Here is a 13,595-nt window from a genome sequence, read left to right as displayed (position 1 = left end):
GCCCCCTAGACCCACGTCCTCATTGAAAAGAAGAGTATTAAATGGAGACCCCAAGTGGAAAAGCAATTTACCCAAGATGACTACAGTTAGTGACAGAGAGAGAATTTGAACCCAGAGTGAATGCTCTTTCCACTGCCCCACACTGCCTCTCACCAAGGACACATTCAAATTAGTGTTGTCAGAGGACAGGGCTGGCCATGACTGGGACTTCGATGTCAGTGCCATCTTTGCCACATGGGATGGAGATCCCACCATCTCCAATTAAAGTCATCATTGCATAAAGGTTATTCAGAGATGCACAAGACCCTGCTATGGAAAATGCTCGTTCATTATAAGGCCAATCTGTAACCTGTCCTCAGTCCCTGAGTTGAAAATCCTAGAGTAGCCTGCCTAGAAAATGGCATTTAATCAGTACAGAGGAGGGCATTTGGAGTTTGTAAAGTAGTTAAAAGAAGTTGCTTCCGCATTCTCAAATGGACTTTGACTAATTCCTTAGTGTTCACATTCTTTGGCTTCCAATCCAGCCTTGTTGCAACTGGCAAGTTGTCACCTTTGCCCCTTCCCCAAATTCATGCATTTTTAGCCCTGGTGCTTGTTTGGGTTATTACCTTTCCCAAGTGATTTTCTCAAATCAGGTTACCATACAAACAGGGATGGCCTAGGAATGGAATCTTTGTCAACAGCTTCTGTGGACCTTTTATACATTGCTCAAATGAAACGCTGCCTTCCCTCCAACACTTAATTGAAATCTGCAAACAGGTCTATGATAGCAACCAGTCAAGCATTGTCAAAGCGTGGAATAGCTTAGGCATGTGCATACACCTGTATGTGTAAACATGCATGCGTGTGTGTGTGTGTGTTCGTCCTTCATTGCTGAAGAAGACCAAGCCATCAGAGAAATAATGACATGACTTGCACTTGACTTTTTGTTTTGAGTGAGGGAGGGCTGTGCAACGTCACCAGCCTTACTTCTCCTCCAGAGCCATCTGGATCCAGTGACCAGATATTCATCAGGATGACTGGAGATGACCCAGGATGAGGCAATTGGGGTTAAATGATTTGCCCAAGGTCACACAGCTAGTGAGTGTCAAGTGTCGGAAGTGAGATTTGAACTCAAGTCCTCCTGACTCCTGCCCTGGTGCTCTATCCACTGTACCACCTAGCTGCCCCATGTGTAGATATATTTATATTTATATATAAATATAAAAAATATATATTTATATAAAGGAGGAAAAACACTGGACTTGGTCTACAAGTCAATTTCTTTTCTTTATTACCTAATGGGAGAATCCCATACAAGGTGATGAGTTGTCTCACGTCCGAGAGTGATGGCATTGGTTCTATTGCTATATGGCGGAGGGTGGTTCCCAAGTAACAGAACTCGCCTGTGGGAAGAGAAGAGAGCTAATAAATGGGAAAAGCTTTTGTTCCAAAATGCATTCTGTTGAAAGATTTACCCCTATAGAATACAACACACTCAGAGAAAACCTAGTAGTGTTGTGTGTTAGGGCCTCCTAGAAGACAGACACTTTTCCTTGAAAAATTCTGTAAAAAAGAAAGAAATGTGACTGTTTAAAGGAGATGCTTTGGTGCAAGCTGGCCAGGCTAGTCACATCAGCTGTCAAACACTTGGAGCGGATTTGCTACTGACACTCTTCTAAATTCCAGGCTGTCACCTCTCAGAGTAGGGGTACTAGAAAAGGGGCAAAGTTCTAAAGAATTAACCATAAACAAAAAAATGACCCAGATGGTGAAATGTTACCTTTCTTGGTTCAGCATAAATAGCATTTTCCCTAACTGATGGGTAACATTTGTAGACTTAAAAAAAATAAGAGTGATTTAATGGGGATGGGAACTTGGGGTGAATGAAATAGGGTGGAATCTGACAAGAACGTAGGAGAAATAGAAATGTCCCATTCCAAGGGCAATAGTCATTTTCATTTTCTAATTTTTAAAGGAATATCAAAGGCATAACATAGGAATAAATCTTTACCAGTTTAATTAGAAGATATCAAAAGGCTTAATTGTAACTAGCCATAAATCCTAACTGATATTTTCTGACTAATTTAGATAAGGTCACCAAGAAAATTAGTTTGGCTGTCTTCATTTGTCACAAGGATGGATGTTTCAAAACCTTTGCATGTTCACATGATTCCTTTCTGAGTGGGACATGAACCTATGAAAAAGACAGCGAATGAGTTCCCTATATTTTGATTTTTTTAAACTCCCTATTCTCTTAATAAAAAGTGTAGATTTGGGTGAGTCTTGGGTGTTAGATACTTGGGAGATTTTTTAATACAATACTATGAGTGTAAGAAAACTTTGAAGATTTAGAAATCTGAAGGTAAATGAAGGGTTTGTTTTGCTGTTTAAATAAATCAGCTAGCGATTCCTGTATTGCCACCCTTTTCCCGTGTCTGTGACAGAGGTGTCCTTGAGAGTGGGATAGATGGCGTTAGTGGGGACAGTGCAGTAATGATGACAAGCTTTCATTATTGCTCTGGCTAGCCCAGCTCTTTAATGAGGATGTAATGAATAGAAGCCTGGTTAATTTTGCCTTCACCCGAGTAGGAAGGCATGCTGGAGCAACCATTATGACGAGCATTTATTGCCAGTAAACATGACATTAAGGGGCATATGAAAGTGACCCCAATTTTCTTGCTTCAATATATCCATGGTAATGCCCAGATGCACCATGTTTTGCAGAAATTAACTGATTTTACTTCAATGGTAGCCAGTTAAATTAGGGGGTGTACTGTTTTTCTTGTTTGTTTGGCTGGAGAGAAGGGACGCCAACAGTCCCGGGCACTGTGCCAAGCTGGGGTGAGCTTGTTGAAATGCATTCCTGCAATTCATCACACTGAGCTTGGACCACTGAGCCCTTTACCATCCAGCTTCAGGGGGCAGAGAGCAACTCTTTTCTTATACACCAGACATTCTTGCCAGAGAGGGAAGAAGAAAAGGAGAAGAACGGTTAAGAGAAGAAACCATCAAAGCAAGGCAAGAGGTGGTAGTAAAAAAAACAGTACTATGAAGGAAAAAACTGATAGACATCTTGAAAATGATCCCAGGGCCAGAGAGGATGTCTTCTCTTCAGAAAAGCTGGTAAAAACACCCTCTTGTTCTTTCACTCTTCTCTGTAGAAGAATGACAAGAAAATGAAGAAAGAGAGAGAAGGGTGGGAAATTTCCGTGGTGGCAGAGATGCAAACAGTACAAGGCAAGGTGTCCAGCACCTTCAGAGGGCAGGCCAATACATGTTGTCAAAAGGTCAACTCCCCTCCCATATGGACTGCGATCCCCACGTGCAGTGTCTGATGAGAACGCGCTTGTAGGGATGTCTCTGCAGCCTTCTGATATGGAATTTTAGGGACTTCCATTTCAGGCACATAGAATTTTCTGGAAATGCTGAAGGGTGAAATGGGAGAGGTTTGGGTTGCTACTCTGTAGTGAGGGAGATCCTGTGGCTTAGCTGTGATAACTGGGAGTGTGTTTGAGCCTAAAATCACATTGTAAAGGCAAGCTTTGTCATCTAGCCACTTTGAGTGGCTGAAAGTGTCTGTGATTTTAAGTGACCTGATTAGAAGTGGTGATTGTCTCCAAGGGATGATGGAGTGACTCAGTGAAATCAGAGATTTTTGGCATTCAGACAGGCTGGAGTTACAGAAAATTGAAAAATATGACATTTACATATGTATATTTAATTTTGAACAATAAACCAAAAGATACATTTATATGTATATATGTGCTTGTGTGAATGCATATGTATATATGCATACACACATACATTTACAAATTATTTGCTCTGCAAGTTCATTCTTTCTATATATGTCTGTAGTATTATCAGTTATCCCACAAAATCCTATCCTGCCCTCGGATGGTTCTGTCATCTCTGTGTGGGTGTGTTTCCTTCGATGTAGACATAGTGTGCGTTTATTATGTCTGCCTCCCCCTTCACACACTCTAGGGTTCAATCAAACTGGCCTTTTCACTATTTCTCATACCTCTCCCCCATACCCCGTCTTTGTGCCTTTGTGGTAGCTGCTTCCTAGGCTTTCTCCTCACTTCTGCTCCTTGGAATCCTTTAATCTTCCTCAAAACTCAGCTCAAGTGCTACCTTCTCCATGATGCCCCTCCTGATCCCTCCAGCCTCTGGTACCTCATGTTCTCTCTCCCCAATTTATATATACATATATCTATGTTGTACACGTCATATATTATATATATGTTACATACATGCATACATATATGTGTTATTAATTACTATCTTGGGTCTGACTACACAGTTCATCTGACTGTACACTTATCTCATCCTCACCTCTCCTTGTTCTCTATAAGAATAATGGGGACTTTGTCCAGCCCTGGGATAACATCCAGGTGAATTATACTCTGAGTTTTCTTTGGTGATACCAGGATTGGTGATTTTCCTCACAAGAACTGAAAATGAGGTTACTTTGCTCTGGATGAAGCAAGGCTGGCTCTTCCTGATCATCACTCTCATTTCTACATGTTTGCTAACCATCTCTCTAATGGTAGATACTAAAGCAAACATACTTCCCTCTCTTGGGAAAAATGGAAGACTTCTTAGGGGAATGAGAAGGAAACAATGCACATGCTATTGGGCTTTCTGGATAGGTGAGGGAAGGAAGAGGAATATATTCAGAAATGAAGGTGATGTAAAAACAAAAGCTATGAAAATAATATTTTATACTTGTAATATATTTACATTACATATTTTATAACATTCATTTATAATATATTACATTTATGTACTATTCACAAATATACTATAAATTAGTATTGATAATATATTTGTATTATGTAAAATTTTATAGGACATTTTTATAAATATTAAAAAGTAAACAATCACAAAAATAACAGGTTGTAGAATTTATCCAAGATTCAAAACCACACTCACTGGTCTGACTTCATTATATCCCCCATCTCTTTCCTTCTCCATCCTTATAAGCCCTCTTCCTTTCTCTAGGTCTTCTTACTGACCACTGGCTATATCTCAGTAATCACACTGATTGTTGCTTTCAGTGCCTTAAGATTTGATTCATCTGAACCTGGTGACCTGAAGGGATTGAAGGTGGCTAGCTAGGAGCGTTTTCATTCCCTCCTCATCTTGGCTTTCACCTCTCTATTAGTCATTCTTGCTCCATTCTTTCAAGTCCCAAGAGCATCTTCTCTTACAGGAAAAACAAGAGAGACAACTCTGTCCTCTCAGCCTCCTCCATTATGCCTGTCCCATTCATCCCAAGTAGGCATCCCATACCTCTTCTTCGCCCTCCTGCTCCCTGCCCTCCATTTTGTTATTCTTGGCATTCCTAGCCAAACTCAACTGATTCTCAGCTATGCACTCTGGGCATTGTTCTTATAGGATTGTGCTGTACATCAGCATTCTTTTTTTCCTGCCTGTTTTCATCATCTGTTGTTATCTTTCAAAAAACTGATATTGGTTGACAAGTTTCTTATGCATCTATGTCACTCTCTCTAGACAACACCTCCTCCCCTTTCTCCCTTACATGAATCATTTTCCTCTGAGTCTTCAAAATTTAATTCTTGAAAGTTTCTCATACTTAGACTTTCCCTAAAGAATTATTATAGAGTTATGTGTACAAAGTATATGAAGATTTACTTTTGCAAATCTCTTTTAAAAATTTATTTTTAGTTTTCAATATTCATTTCCACAAAATTTTGAGTTCCAAATTTTCTCCTCATCTCTCCCCTCCCTCACCCCATAATGCCTTGCTTAACCTTTCCCTAAATATGCCCTCCTTTCTATCACACCCCTCCCTTCCCTTATCATCTTTCTCTTTTCTTGTAGGGCAAGATAGATTTCTATACCCCATTATTTGTGTTTCATATTTCCCAGTTGTACGCAAAAACAATTCTCAACATTCATTCCTAGTACTTTGAATTCCCACTTCTTTCCCTTCCTCCTTCCCCACCCATCCCCACTGAGAAGGCAAGCAATTCAATATAGGCTACATATGTGTAGTCTTGCAAAAGACTTCCATAATAGTCATGTTGTGTAAGTCTAACTATATTTCCCTCCATCCTATCTTGGCCCCCATTTAGTCTATTCTCTCATTTGACCTTGTCTGTCTCCAAAAGTGTTTACTTCTGATTACTCTCTTCTTCCATTTGTCCTCCTTTCTATCATCCCCCTTGTCCCCTTCTTCCCTACCCTTCTGTAGTGCAAGATATACTTTCATACTTTCAAACTGAGTGAGCATGTCATTCCCTCCTTAAGCTGAATGTGAAGAGAGTAAGTTTCCCTTTTTCCCTCTCACTTCCTCCCTTTCTTCTCCACAGAAAAAGCTTTTTCTTTCCTCCTTTATGAGTGATAACTTGCCCCACTCCATTTCTCCTGTTCTCCCATATATTCCTCTCTCACTCCTTAATTTATTTTTCTTTTGGTTTCATCCCTTCTTATTCAACTTACCCTGTGCTGTGCTGTGTGTGTGTGTGTGTGTGTGTGTGTGTGTAATCCCTCTAAAAACCCAAATACTGAGAAAAGTCTCAAGAGTTACAAATATTATCTTTCCATGTAGGAATATAAACAGTTCAACTTCAGAAAGTCCTTTATGATTTCTCTTTCCTGTTTACCTTTTCATGCTTCTCTTGATTCTTGTGTTTGAAAGTCAAATCTTCTATTCAGTTCTGTTGTTTTCATCAATAATGCTTGAAAGTTCTCTATTGTATTGAATGACCATTTTTCCCCCTGAAGTACTATACTCAGCTTTGCTAGGTAGGTGATTCTTCTATAATATCATATTCCAAGCCTTTTGATCCCTTAATGTAGAAGCTGTCAGATCATGTTTTATCCGGATTGAATTTCCACAATATTGGAATTGTTACTTTCTAGATGCTTGCAATATTTTCTCGTTGGCCTGAGAACTCTGGAATTTGGCTACAATATTCCCAGGAGTTTCTCTTTTTGGATCTCTTTCAGAAGGTGATCTGTGGATTCTTTTAATATTTATTTTGCCTTCTGGTTCTAAAATATCAGGGTAGTTTTCCTTGATAATTTCATGAAAGATGATGTCTAGGCTCTTTTTTTGATCATGGCTTTCAAGTAGTCCCATAATTTTTAAAATGCCTCTCCTGGATTTATTTTCCAGGTCAGCTGTTTTCCCAATGAGATATTTCACAGCATTTTCTACTTTTTCATACTTTTGGTTTTGTTTTGTAATTTCTTGGTTTCTCATAAAGTCATTAGCTTCCATCTGCTCCATTGTCATTTTTAAAGAACTATTTTCTTCAGTGAACTTTTGAACCTCCTTTTCCATTTGGCTAATTCTGCTTTTTAAAGCATCCTTCTCCTCATTGGCTTTCTGGACCTCTTTTGCCAATTGAGTTAGCCTATTTTTAAAAGGGTTATTTTCTTCAGCATTTTTTGGGTCTCCTTTAGCAAGTTGTTGACTCACTTTTCATGATTTTCTTGCATTGCTCTCATTTCTCTTCCCAATTTTTCCACCATCTCTCTTACTCTTACTCTTTCTTCAAAATCCTTTTTGAGCTCTTCTGTGGCCTGAGACCATTGCATATTTTTTTGGAAGTTTTGGATGTAGAAGCCTTGACTTCCTCTGATGTTATGCTTTGTTTCTCTTCATCCAAAAAGATGGGAGAAAATACCTGTTCACCAAGAAAGTAACATTCTATAGTCTTATTTTTTTCCTCCCTTTTTTGGGCATTTTCCCAGCTGGTTACTTGACTTTTGAGTCCATTGTCAAGAGAAGGGTATACTCTGGGCACCTGTAAGTTCTCAGTTTCTCCAAGGTGGCACAATCAAGGGAGAGGAGTTTACTCCTCTCCTGGCCTACACACTGGGAGCAACCAAAAACTTTTCTGCCTAGAATCTGCAATTGGAATTCCCTCACCAAAACCACCTCCAGCTCCACTGCCAGTGCTCCTCCTTACCCCTGGGTGGAGCTCAGGACTGAGAATCAGATCAGTGGCTCAATTCCTCCAGGGGCTTTAGGCTGCAGTCTCCCAGGGCTGCCACTCAGGGCTGACATCAGATCAGCTGTTCAATTCCTCCAGGGACTCTAGGTAGAGAGCTCCAACAATGACAGCCATCACTGCGGTGCCTGCTGCTGGAGGTCCAGACTGGGCTCCCCTCTCCTGGGTGAAGTGGCCCTCCCACTGACCTTTGAAGCTGTCTGTGGCATTTGTGAGTTGAGCAATCTGGGAACTGCTGCTAGTGGCACCCTGAATCCTATTCAGTGAGCCTCATGCTGGGCGTCTGCACACTGCATGAAGATTTTTTATTATGTTAGTTACTGATAGATTTATCTCTAGAAATATTTTACTAATTTGCAACTCTACCAGCAATGTAGGAATGTACTTGTTTCTTCAAAACCCTATAGGTATTGAGTTTTATCACTTTTATTTCTGCTTACTTATTTTCCCTTTCCTCTTCACTTTTTTGGGGGTCCAGTACCAGCTAGTTTTCATAGGTTTCCAAGTGAGTGATAACACCCCACTAGGGGCACTGGACCACCTAGGGGGTGGTGGTAGCCTCAGATGCAATTGGGGGGCATTGAATAAAAATAAGGGGGTGGTGGAAGCATAAGAAAAGAAGAAAGTTTCAGAAAACCATTTGTGCATGTTTCATCTGTTGTGTAACAGAGTTAGAGTGATTACATTATTTTCCAAATAAACACACAAAATACAAGTTGTAACTGATCAGCCATCAAGTCCATCAACTCGTCTTAACAAGCAAGTGTTGGTGGGCAAGGATGTCACTCATTGTAAGGAAGGGCAACACAGGAATATGTGCATGTAATGACTTGTTTAAAATTCAATACTATATGGTTACATGACACAATACTGCATCAAGAAAATTTCACTGCAGGAAAAAATCCACACATTTACAGTCAATTATTAAATTCAAGAAGCTCATTAAAAAAAAACAAAACATTTTTTTCTGAAATGATGCAAATTAAAAAAAAAACTGTTAAAGGGTTAAAGAAAGTAGATTTCCAGAGGCGACACTGATTAATTTTTTAAAAGGGGAAGGGTAGACCAAATAAGTTTGGGAACCTCTGGTTTAGGTGATAATTACTTTATAATCTTTTTTAAAGACTGACAGGACAAATTTTCCTTCGTTTGCTTTTTTTCTCCTTCCAAATATTGCCTGTCCCATATAACTGTCAAATAATTTAATCCCATTCTACAAAGAAATTGACTGATATTTCTTCCAGGATTTCTTGTAGATATTTCTGACAGATATTTGTTCTTTATATTAAATAAATTAAGCAGGAAATCTACAAAACCATAACATTTCTGGAAAATGCCAGTCTCAGCCTTTTGGACCAAATATAAATATCAAAAGAAATAAAACAAAAGCTATCTTCCAGAAAATCACATTTTCATCCTAAAGTGGAAATCACTGAATGATGGTCATAGCTAATTAGTAAATATTAATTAGGTTTTGAATGATGGCTAAAACTAAGTGTAATGGTTCACAAAAATTGTGACTTTTTAAAAAACATTTTTGAGTCATAAGAAGAGTCTGGTATTTTGTTTTCAGCTTGTATAAGTTCTTAAACTGTCTCCACCTTGCCCCTGCCGTATAACGTGTGTCAAATTTTCTGAGCTCAAACACAAAGTTCTGTTTCCTCCTTTGAGCCCATAAGGATAGCAAAAAAGCATCTTTCCTGTTGGTGTGAGGGAGTGAGGATCCTCTACATCCTCGGTTTTATTTTTTTGGCTAGATGAGGGAAACAAGGCTTTGTGCAGCCAGGTAGCTGTGATGCCCCCTTTTTGGAAGAAGCATCCAAGGAGGAAACAATGATAGTTTAAAAACAGGGCACAGGTAAGGGCATTTCTCAGCCCCAACTCCCCTCAATTCCTCTACGTCTTGCCCTCCCTATAGAATCATAGGATGTTAGGGTTGATAGGACTCTCTGTGGCTACTTCATCCAACACCTACATGACCAAGAACACCTTTTTTAGTAACTGGTTATCCGGCCTCTGTTTGGAGACATCCAGTGAGGGGAAGCTCACCCATCCATCTAAAATCAACCTTCAGGGGCACCTCACTTCCCTTTAGGGAGCGTTGTGTGGCAGTACTCATACAGTGACGCTATATTCATGTCTAGAGAAATGTGTGATTCTTTCTTTTTCCTCCCCAGATATCCCCTTCACCTCATATATATTTGATGTGTCACAAACATGGCCCAAGCGACTGGGACCAGTGGTCTAATAGACCTGTTGCTGTTGGGGAAAATGGGGCCCTGGATAGCTTGGGAAGCTCTTACTCCCCCAGCCTGTCCTGAGATTACTTAGAAGATACTTTACCAATGTATTCAGAGAGCTGGACTTTCAAAGGTCTTATCAATAATTCTTCTTCTACCAGTTCCTTATATAGGGAATCCAGGGTCCTACAAATCAAATGAGCCAGTGGTTACATGGAAGTCTAGGTTAGGACAGACAGCATGGCCCCAGGTAAGGGGAGTAACAGGATATACCCAAAACCAAGTCTTTGTCAAAGGGAACCTTATATTATATACCCAAAGTGACTCTGTCAATATTTCTGCAATACCATAATGCCATTGGACTTTTAGAGTAACCCTACCTTGTCACTTTCAAATATCTATCTGATGTTTGCCATTAGCAAGAATGACATCACCAGGTAACAGGAAATCAATCATGATTCCCACAGTCTACTCCTTCATCAATCTTCATTATGGAACAATTAGATATTAAGAATTACTTAATAATGGTAACACTCTGAGCCCATAATTATATATTCAATTAGCTCCCTGCAATCAGCAGTAGGTCATCAATCCTTCTTGAAATTTATGTATATATTTATATGTATATTTATCATATACTGAACTTAGTCTAGTTGTTTAAAAGAAAGATCTCCTTGAGTAACCTAGGCTTGCATATGGAATGATTCTAATTCTAATTTCAGGTTGTGGGTGTGACTCATTTTTCAGAAGATGTGATGATGGGTTTGCCAGTTTAGAGAGTCAGCACGTGGTTAAAAGTTAACTGATATTTTCTTGATTATCTTGATTTTTTTGTAATAGTAGTATTCACTATATTTTAATTTCTTTTTGATGTCTGCCACTGTTTCATACATGTTGGAAATGCATCCTTCAATGTTTGCAAAGCTCTCCTTACTCCAACTCAACTATTTTCTACATACAGTTAGTGTAGCCCAGCTTCTCATCCTGACTTTATTATCCTAGATGCCTTTTTTACTTCCTTATATGACTTATCAAGATTTCTAACATGGTGACTCCATAGCATTCAATGAGGAAAACAGATTTTTCTGAAAATACCAGTAAATTTATTGCTTTTTTTTTTTAAAGTTTGACTTTTCCTCTTTCTCCTTGGTTCATCTGTTTCTCCTCTAGGATGATATGGTTGACATGGAGTTCATGCCAGGTTTTCTTCTGACTCATGCTTCCAAAAGTCACTGCTTCTTGATGTTCTGCAAGGTGACGCCATCCTCCTGTGTGACAATTTGCCGATAAGTTTATGACCTGGCTGACTTCGTCCATAGTTTTGTGACTCTGCTCGGCAGAGAAATAAGTGTTTCATGCTTAAGGCAGCGTTTATTTTTTAAAAATGTCGTTCTTGTAACGGCAACAACCCCAATGAGTATTGACATTACGGTTTAAGGTTACATAAGTTATCTCATTTGATACTCATAACAACCCTGTGAGACAGGTGCTATTATTATCCCCATTTTACGGAGAAGGAAAACTGAGGGGAAAAATATTTAATGACTTGCTCTAGATCACACAGCTAGTAAATGTCTAAGGCAGGATTTGAACTCAGATCTTCCTGATTTCAGACCTAGTGCTCTACTTAGCTGCTTGTTTGGCTTTTAATCATTTCATTGTGGCAACTGCTTTACATCAGTGTAACTTCTCTAGGAAATGGAAATGATCAGAATCATTTCCACGTCGTTTCTTTGATCCTCTTGCCATGTTTGCCTTATTTGGATTATCAGATGGAAGCTATTCTAATCACATCCAGAAATGCTTTCTCATATATGATTTATTTTTAAATTTAGACCTGATTCTCAAATGACTCCACATCGGTAAGTTTTCACTTTTTTGTCTAATATAATGATTTTCACTTTTTTTGTTGTAATGTTGTATAATGTTTGCCATGTTTAGTACTTCCAAACCCTCTTCTTGAAGAAAACTTTCATGAAACATAGGCAGGAGACTTCTGAGTAGTTGGTAAGTAACTCTTTCATCCCTTAATTCTCAATCATATCTTTTGGCCACTGTTCCACCATTTCCCCTTATGGCCACCTTTACAATGAAGTCACTAAATATCAATGTATATGTTGACATGACTTGACAAAACTCTGAAATGCTCTTCATTGAGACTTCTCAGCCTCTTCATCCTCCTCAAAGTATTTTGGCATATAAGTCACAATTATCTTCATGGTGGTGGTGTTTGCTTCTGTTTTTTATGAGCCTTGAAAAGTCTACTTTAGTTCCCATATCCCATCAAATTATGTTTCTCTTATCTTTGGCAAATCAGAAAAGTGGCTTCTTTCTCTCTAAGGAGAATCATCCTTCCATTGAGCTCCAGTGTCCTTATCTCTTCTGGTTTCCATTGGAGGGAGAGAATGTCATGTAGCTAGTAAATGTCTGAGTCTTGGCTTGAACTCAGGACTTCTTGATTCCAGGCCGAGTGCTCTATGGTGTCCCCTAGTGGACTGTCACTACATAATAGTACTTTCAACATTATTATGCTCTGGTCAACTTATTTTTTTTCTCCCTTCTTTTTAGCAAGTGTCCACTTTGTCTTTTTAGTCCCATGATTTCAAGGAACTTGGTACGAACTCATGATGTATGGCTTGGAGCCAGGGTGACCTGCCCTGGAGCAGTAAAGACTGCCTGCCCCTTCTGTAGCACTTTAAGGTGCTGGGAAATATGGGTCTGGGAACTTTCCTAGTTTACTTTAGAATGCTGTCTGACAGCCTCTTATTGTGTTCCCATGAAGGCCTCAGGGGCACACCCGATAATAATAGATGAGGGTGTGTCTTGACCCTATTTTCCAATGAGAGTATCTTTTACATCCAAAATAGTTATTTAAAAACTAATTTTACTAGTGAACTTTGTTTAAAATGATCATAGAGGTATTTGAGCTGTATGATCCATTTTCCATGTTGAAGAGCTAATAAGCCATTTTATCTTAAAAGACAATGAGTATTTTAAGTTATTTTTATTCAAGAACATTAAAGCATTTCTATTGAAGCTTGAAAAATGGAAATGTTTTTTAATACACTTCCACTCAATTATCTGAAATTTACTGGTACATAGCGAATACTTAATAAAGGCATGTTTCCTTCCTTCCTGTTGGTTCATTCTTAATTGAAATGCAGCACCCAAGTCCACACATGCTGGGCTGCCTTTTCATAAAACAAAAAAAACCCCACCCAAACACAGTTATCCTAAGAATGCACAGATAGACCATGACTTCTGGGAGTCCCCTATGCCAGGGACACTCATTTGTAGAGGGCTTTATACTCCCCAAAAGTTGTCACCACTGTCTCATTTTATTCTACTAATCTTAATTAAGGTCATAGGATCACATACTGAGAGC

At 39.1% G+C, this 13,595-nt stretch overlaps 1 protein-coding gene across 2 annotated transcripts in view; it reads right to left on the bottom strand.

The window, feature by feature from the left end:
- Positions 1–13,595, bottom strand: part of IQCA1 (IQ motif containing with AAA domain 1) — a 237,585-nt gene that overhangs the window by 42,462 nt on the left and 181,528 nt on the right. For both annotated transcript variants that reach the window (XM_072640671.1, XM_072640672.1), the window contains 2 exons: positions 10,314–10,396; positions 1,278–1,385 (listed from right to left, as the gene is read on the bottom strand). In XM_072640671.1, the coding sequence (XP_072496772.1) occupies positions 1,278–1,385; positions 10,314–10,396 (191 nt within the window). The remainder of the gene's footprint in view (positions 1–1,277; positions 1,386–10,313; positions 10,397–13,595) is intronic.

The sequence above is a fragment of the Notamacropus eugenii genome, chromosome 2 (genome assembly GCF_028372415.1).
Source record: "Notamacropus eugenii isolate mMacEug1 chromosome 2, mMacEug1.pri_v2, whole genome shotgun sequence".
NCBI lineage: Eukaryota > Metazoa > Chordata > Mammalia > Diprotodontia > Macropodidae > Notamacropus > Notamacropus eugenii.
The sequence above is the reverse complement of the archived record's forward strand: the minus strand, read 5'-3'. Positions and strand labels throughout refer to the sequence as shown.